The sequence below is a fragment of the Pezoporus occidentalis genome, unplaced genomic scaffold (assembly GCF_034315485.1).
Source record: "Pezoporus occidentalis ecotype Australia unplaced genomic scaffold, CSIRO_AGI_Poc_V1 ctg207, whole genome shotgun sequence".
Classification (NCBI taxonomy): Eukaryota; Metazoa; Chordata; class Aves; order Psittaciformes; family Psittacidae; genus Pezoporus; species Pezoporus occidentalis.
Window position 1 is genome coordinate 624,523 of NW_026913932.1, and position 15,044 is coordinate 639,566.

A 15,044-nucleotide genomic window follows, 5' to 3' on the forward strand; every position below is an offset into this window, starting at 1 on the left:
TTAAAAAAAAAAAGGAAACAAAAATAATAGCTTTGGTACCATACAGTTGGCCCCTGATCAACTAGATTTTTCAAAAATACATTGCATAGGCAATTTCAGTCTTAACATTAAGGAGAAATCAAGTATCTGTTATCTAAGCACCTGTTTTTTTCATTCTAGAGGTAGTGTCCCAGCCTCAGTTAATTGATTTGCTCTACCTCACATAAATCTACAGTCCACTATAGATTTAAGCCTAAATTTTTCCAGTGGGGAAACTAGGTTAATGCCTACAGCTGAATTAAAATAGACGGTTAAAGAAGTTGATGGGTGCAAGTTACGACACCAGCCTTAGTCAAGAACCTTGAATGACTCAGACTGGAGCATGGAGTAGGCAAGACTTCTGGTTGTATGAGATGAAATCTTGTCCTACTCTAGTTATTCTAATATGGGTGGTAAGTGTGGATCTTGCAGCACTGTAGTGGTAGATACCTAGAATAGTGGGTAAGTAAGTGTTAATTATGTCTAGCATAGTTCCATGGTTCTAACATTGGAGGTCTTTTAGAAGACTGACCTAGCAGGAACTGCCGTGTAAATGACAGTGATTTAGGGGCATACACATTGAAGATAATGCTTACTGTCTTGTTGACTTTGCCAGGAAACTTTTACCTGTATAATCGCACTTGGTGACTGCTTAGTGTAGCCACTCCCATCTCCCTAATTTATAGTGGTTTGTTTCTTTTATTTTCTATCTACATTTAGCTGCTATTGATTGTGGAGAGCAGGATGTTAATCTGATTTTGTCTAACAATAATATATGAGGATAAATTACCTAAATACATTGTGCATTTTGTCAACATCTCCTTGAGCCAAAAAGTTACATTGAACAAATCCTGAATATTTATCATTCAAATCAGTTTAGAGCACTGACATTTTTTTTTTGTATGCTCAGCATACAGAATGAGAGTAAAGAGGCCACTGTTTTCTTCCACCATTATGCACCCACAGGTTTGAATCCCAGGATGCTGACTTGACTGTATGCATCTATATGTAAGACACATTCAGCCTAGTTGCCTACTCTGATCCTGAACTTAAGGCTTCCTGTGATCATTGTGCCAAACTTGCTTCAAGTTGTATGACTTCATGTAGTGAAATAAGTCAGTGATCGATTCAGATCCTTAATAAGCTGGACTGTGAACTGTGGTGATTCAAAATCTGTTTTAAAACAGCCAAGTTGCTCCTGATGTAGTGGTAATAAACTCTGGAAGGGAGTTGTGGGGAAGTCTTCGGATGTTATTCAGAAGAATTGGCCTATGTTCATGAGTCAGTAAGCTACTTTCAGTCAGCTTGTCAGTACTCTGGACTGATAACCCCTAAAAAGGTGGGGAGAATTTTGTATACAACTCACTCTTTGTCTTTCCCCCTCATTGTTTATTTGCTTGTTTGGTTTTTGTGTTCTCCCAAATCAGCTTGCTGGCAACTGTGACATTCATTACCCTTCTAGTTATAGGGAGAACAGAGGCCTAGCTTTGCACTGTGAATTGCACTGACTGAGCCAGGACCAGCTATGTAAAGTCATTGCTGTGAAGCAGAAAGGCTGCAGTAATTAGGGACTTGATCCAAGGTTTGACAAGGTCAGTTATTTTTGGAATAAAACATTCAGAAATATTTTTAGGAAATATGACCAAAATCATCTTTAAACCCAGATTCTTTGGGGTTGACTTTAAAGTCCTGTTTGGTGTGGATGTATATTTTAGATTTTTTTTTTCTTTTAAGCTAAATCTAACCTGTTTTTAGGAGGTTGCATTTGCTGTATTCAGTCAAATAACTTTGGAAACCACCAGGTTTTGTTGGTTGATTTATCCAATTTCAGATGATTCCAGTAGTGATTCATTTAATAATTTGTAACTAACTGATAAGTTGCATCTGTTTTTAAGTGACAATTTCTATTCACTTAAGGTGAAAGTTGTGATCACGGTTGCTTTGCTGTTTATGTATTTTAATTAATGTAAGGACAAGTTAAAATTCTTTCCTTTTGGGGATTATCATGTATCTGTCACATCAGTGCTACGTGTTTCAAATGTTTTCTTCACTTGCTGGAATTCGCTATGTATGGAGTCCATTCTATGTATGAACTTTGTTGTTTTTTCTTTGTAAGGATGTCAGGGTTGTGAAAGATTCAAGGACTGAATTGTTTTTGAAACTTACCAAGGACCTCATCTAAATTGGAGCACTTAGAAGTTAATCAAGAAGTTATCACTTATATAATACGTTATTTAGAACTCAATTAAATTTGCTCCTAGATGAAAGAAACAGGACAAACCTTTTAAACTGGTATTTTTGAAACTCAGTGACTTAGTAATGTTGGGAACTCTGTGATTCAAGCACATGAAGACATCAGTGTATCTTGATGTTTTAAGTTTGTCTTAGTAAATCCTACTATGTATTCATCATTCCTTTATTGTTCATTATGAATGTAGTCTACAAATGCTTTCTTGACACACATCCCGTCTGTTTTCACATGTGCGCTATTTGATATGGAGGTTTTGCACTCAAAAATAATGATTTCTTGCATTGAGACTCCAGGCTGCTTTGTGTTGCTTTTTTGTTGTTTTGGTTTGGTGTTTTTTCTTGTTTTTTTTTTTTCTTGCTCTTAGTTTGTTTTTGCTTTTAAGCACAAACTTTCTGACTAGAATTCCAATATGACTAAAGTTGCACAATTAAATAGTTTTTAAGCAGTACATTCAGTGCCAGACTTGGAAACCCAGAATGTGTGGTTACAAGCATCTATAAAAATGATACTAAGCACAGACAATTTTTTTTGCTGCACATTTCAAGATGGATATGCAATGAAATCATTGCCTATAGAAAACAAACTTGCAAGCTCAGGCTTGCAAGTCTGTGTTCTATATCAGCAAGCATCTGATGTGCTTAAATATATTTCTGTGATTTTCGGTTTTTGGACAAAGTTTGGTGCCTTTTGCAATTCAGATCATTGTTCTGTCTCTGTAGTATTTTTAATTATACAAGTAATATCTAACTGAATCTTGGATTCTTTGTAGGGCTTTCAGACAGGGCAGGATGAATATAAGATGACATGTTTAGAGCTTCAATAGTTGATTGAAGCTGTAAATGTTTTTTGTGATTTTTTTTTTTTTTAATATTTAAAAAAATGCTTAGGAGCAAAATACTGATGAGCAAATTGCTTTTCTATCCCATTTATTTTCCTGAATACCTTAACTTTCCTTTTCATAAATAGAATTTACATGGTCTGTGTTACAGACATGGTGTGATTTTTCAGTCATAGGTTGCTCCATTCTTATATTCTGCAACTGGTGTGGCAGGGAGTTTGATTTCTGGCTTGGCTTTGGGAAACGTCTGCTCTTTCAGTAGTCTTCTGCTTTGAAAAGCTAAGTTTCTTTTTTCTTTAAACCTGCAACTTACTTGTTCCAGTTGCCTGAAATACAGGCGGCTTCGGTTGTACCACCAAATCAGTGTCCTAGCTGCATGTGCAGAAATAATTTTATCTACTGCTAATCTGTAGTACTGGTAAGGGATGAAGCAAAAACCACATAACTGCCTTCTTATCCTCCGCAGGACATCCTGAATACAAAGCTGATCAGTGCATGTCTTGGGCATTGTAGTAACTCTTAGGTATTTGTAACATAGTTAAGTAAAGAGCTGTCTAGGACATGAAAAATTGCTTTGCGTATAGCAACCTTGCTGTAGCCTATAGGGAAGGACAGCTGTACATATCTAAATTTAAATTTTGGAATCTCCTCATGTCATGGAGGAAAGGACTTTTTTGGTAGCCATCCTTAATACAAAATCATTACATTAATACCCCGACTTTTGGAGTGTGAATGAGTGCAGGAGAAATAATGATTGCTTAAACAGTGTTTACTATTTCCTTGGGTAAAGATGGTGATTTAATGGAAGCATGAGTTTAGATCTTGATAAGTTCTAGTAGACTTTCCTAAAGCTCTTCTTTTAAGATCTTCTCCAGAAGATAAAGTAATAGGAGGTAGAATACTGTTTTTTAACTTCAAAACAAAAAGGAGTGTGTGTGTAATACAGTCGAATGTTTGTGGATGAGTCTTCCAAAAGATGGGCAGTTGGCAGCAAGAAAGGGAGAGTATATAGTATGTGCTATCCCTGGTGTCAGAACCCATGAACTGCTGGATTAAACGTAGAGTTAGATCAAGACGTTAGGGTTCAGTAATTGAATGCTTCTTATTTGTACTGGTACCATCATGTAGGGATTTTCATGTATACACAGTTTTAGAGAAGTATTTACTTGTTTCCTGAATATTTTGAGATAGCGTTCAAGGAAAGCATGCCTCACATGTTTTATCTCCTTTTTATTGGATCACCTCATACAAAGTGTAGATTTTATTAACTTGTGCCCCCTCTGCTGGCTGGTTTTCCAATTACAAAGTAAAAATAATGTAGGTGAGGTACTTTGATACACAGTTTTGGTCAAACATCAGTTTATAAAAGACCCTTTTATGGGGGTAAAACTACAGAAAAAACTCTGAGAGTCCTAATTTGTGAGAGTCAGCAATGGTGTTGAGAGTTGGTGCTTTCATAAGTGCATAGTTATTGTCTTGGGCTCAGTCAAGACTAATTCAGCATTTGTCAAACTTGTTTCTTTCCTTCATTCCTCAGTTGAAGAGACTTGGTCTTTTTACCCACCATGTGTGTGTATATTGTTTCACATACAGAGGAACTAGATCTTTATGGTTCTTGGGACTATGGAGGACTATAATTCAAGCTTCTAAAACTTGCTACTATCATCTGCAATTCTGGTAGCAGTCATTTTCCCCATAAGATATAGAGCTCTCCTCCTCTGGGTGTAGTAAGGGGCCTCCTCAAATTATCTTTAGCAGATGATTACCTGTGTTCTTCCCAAAACCTGTCTTTGCAAGTGAGGTAGTATTCCCAGCTGCCTAGCATGAGGGAGGTAGGACATAAGTCCTCCCATCTTTGATACTGCAGGGAGAGCTAAAAGGTTTCAGTGTTAGGACAGAGAATGTATGTCCATAATGCAGATGTTTGTGGACTAGAGCTTATAGTAAGAATCCTCCCCCTGTCCTGCAGTCCTTTGAGAAAAACACTGTGCATTTTTTTCTTGTTAGTAGTGTAATTCCCGGAGTAGTGTTGCATTAGGTTGTTTTATAAGATTCCAGTCTCTGACTGATCTGAGATCTGGCATCTATCTTGCCATTAATTAGGCATCAAGGGAGATTTCTGGTTTATGTTAAAATTTCTTTTATGACTTAAACTTCATAACAGAGTTCAAAACACTTCTACTGTGTAAAACTGGAACTGGTTAGTGTAGCTTTCATTGAACTTTCTTCTGAGGCTTCTGAAAGCAATCTTAAAGCATATTCACTAATCCAATATCTGATCATCTACTAGAAAGACAGAACTGCCACCACTGCAAAACTGCATTACCAGAAATGAGTTACCAACTAACTTTGTGCATGAAGCCTGACTTGCCAGAGGTCTTAATCCTGTACAGAATTCCAATATATTCTTCAGCTCTTACTCATTCATGCTAAAATTGCTAAAGTGTCTCTGACACCTAAGTGGTTCCTGTTCATGGTGTCAGTTTCTATTCTAAAACAGCTGTAACAAACAAGTATGGTCTCAAAGCTGGTTTTATCATAGGGGTTGGCTTAGTTGCGTTAACACTATGATGCAGTTCAGAGGTGCTGTGCTTTTCAGTATGGCCACAGAATCATGGAGCGCTTGTGGCATATCCTGTGAGAATTCAGGTTTATCAACGCAAATGTTCTGGTGGAACCTGATTGCCCTTGCTCTGTTTTCCTCCATCATATTCTTCCTTGTGTTTTGATAGATTAGAGTTTCCTAGCGTTTGCTAAATATTAATTAGGTGATATGCAGCATAGCTTCATGTGGGCAAGCTTCCACTTAAACTCATTTGGCCGCTTAACAACTGGTAGAAAGTATGTCCTAGTCTGCTGAAGTAGAAAGCATGGCTATTCCTGAGTGCTGTAGTGTGTACATACATCTGCATGACTACGGTGCATGTCTACATATATTTGAAAAAATCTTAAAGGTGAGGTAGTTTTTGTGAAGAGTTATGTTGCCAGTTATGAATCCACTAAAATATTATTGTGGTGCCTGTGTTTGTGACTTGGGAAACAATTGTGTGAATGCATAAAATACAATTGGTGCTTCACAACTATATTGATTGGTTCTGCAGGGATAATAGAAGGTAGTCAAAGCGGCTGATATGTGAGCTGGGACAAGTAAGAAGTTGCACTAGATGCTACAGTTCCTCTGCAGCTGACTATAAGAGGGTAGACCAGCTGTTAAATACCTCTGTATACTTGACTGATAATTTCTGCCTTGAGCAGTGAAGAGGAAAGTCTCTAATAAATGTTAAATTAATGTTTTAGACATTTCATAATTTTTCTAAAGGGTAACTTAAGTTCCCAAGGTACAAAAATTGAAAACTATGTTAGATTTCTACCTTCTGTTTTGGTTTGTTGAAATTCAAGCTGAGTGTTTTGGGTTTTTTTGGCATTTTATTTTTAAGCTGTTATAGAATTTTTGTTGTTTTGTTTTTTTGTTTTGTTGGGTATTTTTTAAGCCTTAAAGTTATTAATTATTCCATAATTCTGACTTCTAGACTTCATTTTAAACTACTGGTTTTGAACAATGGTTGCTCACAGTTTCTTGTGAGCATTTATGAGAATTTTGACCTTTCGAATTCTAAAAAAAACCCTGATTGAATCTAAAAAACTGATAGTGCACTTCTGTTTTCCTGGTCAGATGACTAAATTTACCAGCAGTTAGGCCTGATACTTCTGAAAATAAAAAGGCTCTGCTGAGAGATATAATGAATGGTGGATGAGCAATACAATTTCTGTTAAATTTTGTGATTTACTGCATTGTGAATGCATAACTTTTAGATGTGATTGTGATCTGAAAAATTAGTTTTTTTTTTTTTCCCAGTGATTAGTAATGTGTTCTGTTAAAAATATGTCAGTTTACATTTATTTTCAACTTTTAGCCTTTCTTGGGCATGAAGCTTTTGTACTACTAAATACTTCTTTTTATAGTAGTTGCATGCTGAACATGTCATTTTTAGTCTCTGACTTGGTGGTTTTTTTGGTCATGTTTCTACCTCAGCTGTTTCATAAGTTTTTCAACACCTCTGACTCTGGAATTAATATTAAAATATGTGCATTGAGGTAACAATAGTCTTAAATCAGTTTTCTCTTACTGTATGCGTAATATTGTATACTTGCACATCTAAAGGTCACAATAGCTCTTGAATTGCTTTACCTGCACACTTTGAAGAAGAAAGAATCTATGAATGTTATTCATACTGAAACTCATTGCTAAGCTCACTTGCCTACAAAAGTGAATTCTTAGTTTTGAGACTTTTAACCAAATAATAATGTGTCTTGATAATTTGATACACTTCTGACTCAATCAGATCAAGCGTCGCCTCCGAAAGCATCACTCAAGCTGGCTGTGCCTCTTTCTGTGACCCCTGGTGAGCGGTGTGGAACTCATTGGTGCTGTGAATTTGCTTTGTGTCGTCTGAGCATAGAACTGTTGTGGCTGACTGGAGAAATGGCAACCAGTGTAACTTAGTTACTTTGGGAGTTGGAACAAATAGTTGTGAAGCTGTCAAGTTGTCCAAAAGAGCGGGTGTTGTGTGTCATAAGTTAGCTTTAAGGCTTTGAGTCTCTTACAAGCTTGCTAGGCTAAAAAGGCACAAGCAGGATTGCCCTGGTATTGTTGCTGATTTTTAAATAACTTCATAAAAGAGGTGTGTTGGGGGTTTTTGTGGTCTTTATGCCTATCAGTCCTTGAAAATGCAGGTTGTAGGTGAATGAAAAAACCCTTTTGTATGACTTTACAATTTGGTGGTTGAATGGGATGATTAACCATTAAAACCTTAGGTACTTCATCCTTCTTCTGCTAGTAACCTTCAGAGTGAAAAGTGCATTATTGAAAGGAATTTGCAGTCAGATTACTATAGCAGCTATTTAGACTGAAAACGATACTAAGTGAAACAATTTGCCTACATGAGGCAATTAGCTGAAGTCGCTGTGGGAGCTAGTTGCCACTGAATTTTCAGCTGGAAAAAGAAATATTATTTATTCCAAAATTCTTGTTTAGAAGCAAATCTATTTAAAAATAAGGGTTTAAAATAAAATTTGAAAATACTTTTAAATTTACTGTAGCCTAAGTAAATTGGGACTCAAATTGCCACAGTTTAAATATAGTGGTTGAGTTTCTAGACTTTAAAATGTTTATTCACTATTAGTGGTTATAATCTGTCTGGAACAGAAGTGTTTATCCTTGTATGCTTGTTAGAATGTATATATAATATAGAATATACATAGAATGTTTTTGAACATGTTGTGTAGAAAGACTATATAATGCTAGCTTAAATTGTGAGCAATGCCCTTAATGTTTCCCAAGGTATGAGTATTGAGGCTGACCTGATCTTTACCCTACTTACTTTAAGAACTCAGGATTTCACACTTTGAATCTTATACTACCCTGTGTGGGAATGTAAAATGATACCAGCATTAGCTGCTGGATTATTTTTGCTTTTGAAATGGAAAAAAAGCTCATGATGATTAGTTAGTTGTCAGAGTAAGTTGTAAACAGGCATATTATTTACACCTTGGTATGCTGAGCTGATTTCCAGTGCATTTCAGCATACCTGTAAGCTGCCAAAGATCTGGTAATGCGTGCTCTGTCACCCACTGTTCTACTATGTAAATAATAAAATAACTAAAATAATTGAGCTGTGCTGAATTGATTTCCTATACATTCACAGTCCATGCTGCTACGTGTTTTGAAGCAGTTTTTCTAAGACATGTAATTTCAAAGTGTTTTAATAGTATATTTCTAGAGGAAAAGCAACATAAAATAATTTTATTATCATAGAATTAGATTCATTAGATTGAAATAAAGTTCTAAGCCAGTAATTGAGAAAACTGCTGCTGCTTAGTTCAAAAAGTTGGTAAGTGTAAGTCTTCTGGAATTTCATTTTGCCAAATTTACCAAAACATTTGAATTTTGAGAGCAGGTTGGGTAGGTTTTTTTTTGGTTTTTTTTTTGTTTTTTTTTTTGTTTGTTTGTTTTGTTTTTGTTTGTTTGTTTTTATTTGTTTGGGGTTTTGTTTTTTTTTTTTGAATATCTGACTTAATACTGGTTTTGTATGCCTTCATACAGCTGAGGAGTGGGGTCAAAAGAGTTAATGGTGTTGCTATAAAATTAATATAATGGAGATTCTTAGTCAAAAATGGTAAACCTCTATAATAGCTATTTTATGTGAAATTCTTCCTTGATGTATGCTAATTATGTTTCTGCTCCTTTAGGTGGAATGTAGATATATTCATTCATGTTTCTAAATTGCATGAGGCTGTGAAGCTAAGTGCAGCTAAATGAATTCAGCTCTGTTCACTTGTCTTAACAAATTCAGTGGTAAATAGTGTACTTTTGACTTGATTGCATAAATTCTTTCTAGAAAGAATAATGTTTACAGCTGTATTGATGAGTCAAGGAACTTGAGATTACTGTATTTTCACATCTAGTTAGTGAAGAAGAGATTTCAAGGGGAAACTTTGCAACAGGGCATTGCTAGTGTTTCCACAGTTATCCTGTAGGTGATAGATACGGAAATGTGGGTTACTTTGTCTCTGGCGTCAGAGGTTCTCAAGTCACTTGTTACTCTGGCTACAAATGAGTATTGTTCTAGTAGAAAGATGTTCTTGCTTTTGTAAATGTGTTGATGTGTGAGTTGATGCTTGAATTAGGATGTTGGTGATCACTGTACAGATAAAATGCTTGTGAAATTATAAAAGACTGAAGATGAAGTAATTTCTCCTTCAGACTTTTTTCTTTGAGGGGGATGGGGGAGAGGGAGCTGAAGCTTAGAATTTCTTGTTCATTATAATTTCATAGTCATTCTGAGTCCAAAGTGTTAAAATTTAAGGGTTAAATTTTAGATGGGTAAAATTGAGAAAGGTTATAGTTGAGGTACACAAAAGCATTTAAGATAGTGAGGATATCTGGGTAATAGGGGCTACTGGAGACTAAATCTTTAATAGTTAAATTTCAGGTTGGACCAGAGTATTGCATATGATAGTTTAAATCTAAAATCTTGTTATTTTTATCAATTGTCAATTTTTACAATAATTTATTAGCAATAGGATTAAAGTATTTTTATGTTCAGTATTCATGAGAAAATTTATCCTTTTCCTCTAGTTAGAAACTCAGATTTCAATATTATTTCAGTACAACATAATTAGCTTCCAGCTGATGTTTTGCAGTTGTGATGAAGTATTAGATGGCAGAATAACATACCATAACTGTTCTTCAGAATTAAATAAGGTGAAATATTCTTAGGAAATTATTTTAATTAAAATTGAGTGTATTTTGAGAGTCCTTAAATTCTTTTGACTAATTGTTTAAATTGGATTATGAACTAGCTGAGCTTTCGACGGAGAGATTGATCTTCCTTGTTTGATTTTTTTGCGTATTTTTTGTTTGTATTAACGGTATGCTGTTTTTAAAAGAAAACTTCAGGATTTTCACTAAGGGTTGAGAAGATACTGAGCAAATGAAGTTTTAATTTTTCTGTTGGATATAGTGAGTTGATCACAATAAATGTGGTGTTGCCACTTCAAATGGGATATGCCTCACCAAATATGTTAGAAATCATGAGGTGATATTTCTGTTCTAAGCACACAATCAGTAGATGATCCCTGATATTAAAAGGGTTCTAAAAAAATGCCACCTATTTAAAATGTCTTTTTCTTAAGACCTATTAGTTCTCTCCCCATATTATTAAATTGTAAGCATTTATGAGATTGTTTGTCTTCATAAGCAGAACTAGGCTGTGGGTGTGGTTGTATTTTTCTTTATTGTTTTCTGAAGAAGTAAATCAAGGCCTTAAGCTTGGCAATAGTAGAGTAGAACCTGCTAAAGTAAAGCTTGTGGTGGCTTTTATCCAGTCTTGTCTTTAACCCTGGCTAGAGTGGAGTGTGCTACCTGGCTTGGAGTAATTCATGTACATAAATTACTTTGGGATCTATTTTTTTCAGGAGGGACAGAAGTTTCTAATTTACTGACAGTAGGAAAAGAAATTCCAGTAGCAAGCCAAGGTGGTTTTGGGTTTGTTTTTTTTTGTTACAGCTAGACTATTTGAATGTCTTGGTGGCATCACAGAATGTCTTATTTGTCTACGTTTCTGTCTTAAATGGCAGAAATGTCTATAGAAAGCTTATCTATTTTTCAGATATTTATTTTTGAAGTCTTGTGTGCATGGTTGAACCACTTCAGTCAAAATGTAACTGGTACTATTCATGTCAGAGTCTTCCTTAATACATAGGGTACTAGTTCTTACCCTGGGGATCATGATCACAAGGTATTGTGCAAATGCTTTAGTTGTTCACACGGTAATTAAATCACACATAAAATCAACCCTGGAATAGGAGGAATTGGCAGTATTTCTGGTTTAAAGAGACTGTTGTTCCTCTAAACAGCTGCTGATTTGTCAGAATACTGCAGTATACATTGTTATTGAAGTTAACCATTTTTGCCGTGCTTTTGTATGCATTTATTGAATACAGAGATAGAAAGTGTCTAGCTTTACAAGGCCTAGTTGCAAAAAGACTCAGAAACCCGTAGTACATGAGAATAAATACCTCAGGCCTTGTTGTTTTGTCGGTGGGTATCAGTGGTTATTTAAGGACTGAATAGAAGCTTTTGAATTTGTTCTAACATTTTAAATGAAATGTCCTTTTTTTTTTTTTTTCCCTTCAGGGACGAAACCCCTTTTTTCTGGAGCCAGCAATAATTATAACAGTCACTGATGGAAGTAAATTAACTACTACGAGCGGGATACAGGAAGAGGTAAGATCTGACCTCTGTTTACAGTGATGTGTACTAAACCTTGTGTTAGAATACTGTATACAGTAGGAGCATAGAAGACTCGTAAAGAGTATGCTCATTAATAGCTTAAACTTGCATATTTTTTCCTTTTTACTTGAGGTAATTTTATGAAGTACTGCAAAAATCTGAATAGCTCTTTTTCCTTATCGCATATTACAGAAATATGTAGTACAACTGTTGGTCTGCTTAGTAGGCTTACTTTGCTATTTCTATCCAGAGAGTTCATGCTTTTCAACTCAACAAACAGAAGAAATGGATTTCTGTAAAGCTTGTATGTCTTTAGCTGGTCTAGATATAAGCTCTTTATGTGCAGACCCAAATTAATGTAGTGCTTTCCCAAAGGATGTGGTCACTAGGGAGTGTATAAAATATGTGGTTGTTTCACACTGGGCTCTTAAAGTGATTATAATAAAATTGGTAGTGTCCTTATCCAAGACAAGAGCTGAAGAAATATTTCTCAAATTAAGTCTGTAGATCAATTTAAAACAGTAGATCTTAACATACTGGAGTGAGTACCTGGTCAGACATCTTGCAGATTTGGAGCTACAGAAAATGTTGAGGCACTGAACTATTTTAACTTACTGGCTGTTTTGAATTCTTTCCTGAAAAAGATGAAAGAGGTCACTAGGGGTGGGGTTGGTCTGGCCAGCTCAGTACCCATTCCATGCAGTAGTCAGAAAAAGCAAACAACAATAAAACCCTAAGATCATTCCCTTTTCAGGGAAAAGGTTAATATTCAAAAGTCTGTCCTAAAGCTAAAGGGGAGGATCCAGACTTTTCCATGTGGTACAATGCGTTTGACAATATAGTCATATATTACTTACTCACATTTTTCCTAATGCTCTCTTATATCACATTATTACAGCATTTACAGAAGTTATTTGTATGAAAAGTGTTATTTGGATGCTTTTGTATTGTCTGACTTAGAGAAAGAAAGTTGAATGGCAACATAATTCTATGTGGGCTACTAACAAATAGCCATAGCCAGTAACTGAAAGGGAATGCTTGGATCCATGATACCAAGTGGGATGTCTGTATAAGACTTCACTTCCGTCGTATGTTTTTACCCACTAAGCTCTTTTCAGTTTAATCCTGTGAATGATTGGGTGTGATCCAAAATACTGAGTAGAATAGCAGCCTCATATTTACAGTGGTTGTCAGTGAGATACTGTTAATTAAACAGAGGGATAGTGTGACACTTTTAGAGCCTTCTACAACATTTAGTGCTGTTACCAGTAGAATACCGTTTTGTTTTTTTTAAGAGCTAATTGGGTAATGCCATAGCTGTGTAAGTCCTTTCTTGAGGGGAAGCAATTTGTCTGCTGTCAGGTGACATTGACATCCTGGAGTGAGAGACACGAAGATGCTCAGAGGGGCGAAGCAAATGACATCTGAATAGAGGCTAAGAACTGGGTTTAGCCTTTAGAAGAGAAGCCTGAGGGATGGGGAAGGGGGGAGTGTCTTACCACTACCTGCAACAACTTAGTGTAGGAGGGAGCCCAACTTTACTTGGAGGTACACAGGTCTGAAATGAGACAGCTGCAAATTGTACCATAGGATATAAAGAAAAAAATTTAACTTTGTGGGTGATTGAACACTGGTATAGGTTGTCCAGTGATTGTGAGATCTCTGTTATTAGAGATGCTCAAAACTGAGTTGGACAAGACCCTGAGCAATCAGAAGACTGTGGACTGTCTAACCTTCATGTGTCCCTTCTCATGTACACAGTTCAATGATTCTGCATTAGATTTCCTTTCATCTTGTTCATTTATCTGAAATGGTTTGGGTAAGAAAGCTCTATTCGCAAAGAGTCATGAACTCTTTGCTTACAGCAAGAGTCATTGTTTTCTACAGCCAGCAAGTTATTTTGTGTTCCTTTGTCTTCAAATGTGAGTACAACTTCCTCACCTTTGTCTTCCCAAGAAAACATTTTCTTATGGTTAGGCAACCATCTGGTCACACATTCACATCTTTAAATTGTTGCAACTTATGCTGAGAAAATGGGTTTTCTGGAGGCTGTTTTTCATGGTTTAAGGTGGTAACTCAGAACCACGCAGCTGCTTGCTCACTTCCCCCCATCCCCCCTTCCTCCCACCACTCCTGGAGGGATGGGGAGGAGAATCAAAATAATGTAACTCCCATGGGTTGAGATGAGAGCAGTCCAGTAACTAAGGTATAACACAAACCACTACTGCTACCACCAGTAATAATAATGATAAGGGAAATAGCAATGGAAGAGAATACAACTGCTCACCACCCACTGACTGATACCTAGCCCAGCCGAGCAGTGATCTAGCCCTTCCGGGTAACTGCTCCCAGTTCTACGTCCTGGGCATGACGTGCTGTGGTATGGAATACCTCTTTTGTCAGTTTGGGTCAGGTGTCCTGTCTCTGCTTCCTCTTGGCTTCCCCTCCTCCCTGGCAGAGCATGAGACTCGGATAGTCCTTGGTCAGACTAAACATTACTGAGCAACAACTAAAAACATCGGTGTTGTCAGTGCTGTTCCCAGGCTGAAAGTCAAAAACGCAGCTACTAAGAAGTTAAAAAATGACTGCTACTGATGAACTCAGGACACTGCTTTAACCTACTAAACTTAGGCTTAGCACATGAGTGGTGCTGGCTGACGAGTGTGTGCTATACTTGGAGTTTTAGTATCATGATTGTGACGTTGTGCCAGATCTGACACCTGCATGGTTTGATGATTAAACTGCATTCTAGAGAAGCAGATACTCTTATTAATGATAGTGGACTAATGACTTCTTCATAAGTGAGCGAACTTAAAGGCATTTTCTTCTGGAGGAGCTGATAGTGACCACTGCTCTTCCTTCCTGCAAGACAAAATGCAAGTTTCTTTGAGTGCTCTTCCATATGTGTTTACAAAGTATGTATTTCATACCCAGCAATAGATGTGGTTTGTTTTTTTCTCTCTTGCCATAGCTGTACTGGTAGGAATGTCCTTAACAGTACCAAAGAGCAGGGAAACAATCCAAAAGTGCTTCTGTCTTTCAGGGATGATCATCTACCTTAGTCAACATGTGTCCTATTGATCAGAGTTTTGATGTCGCTTGAATGTCCTTTACAGTTACCTCTCAGGTTGGACATGCAGAAA

At 36.5% G+C, this 15,044-nt stretch overlaps 1 protein-coding gene across 7 annotated transcripts in view; it reads left to right on the forward strand.

The window, feature by feature from the left end:
* Positions 1-15,044, forward strand: part of INTS6 (integrator complex subunit 6) — a 49,766-nt gene that overhangs the window by 8,799 nt on the left and 25,923 nt on the right. For all 7 annotated transcript variants that reach the window (XM_062618939.1, XM_062618942.1, XM_062618940.1 and 4 more), the window contains one exon: positions 11,806-11,895. In XM_062618939.1, coding sequence (XP_062474923.1) covers positions 11,806-11,895 — 90 coding nt within the window. The remainder of the gene's footprint in view (positions 1-11,805; positions 11,896-15,044) is intronic.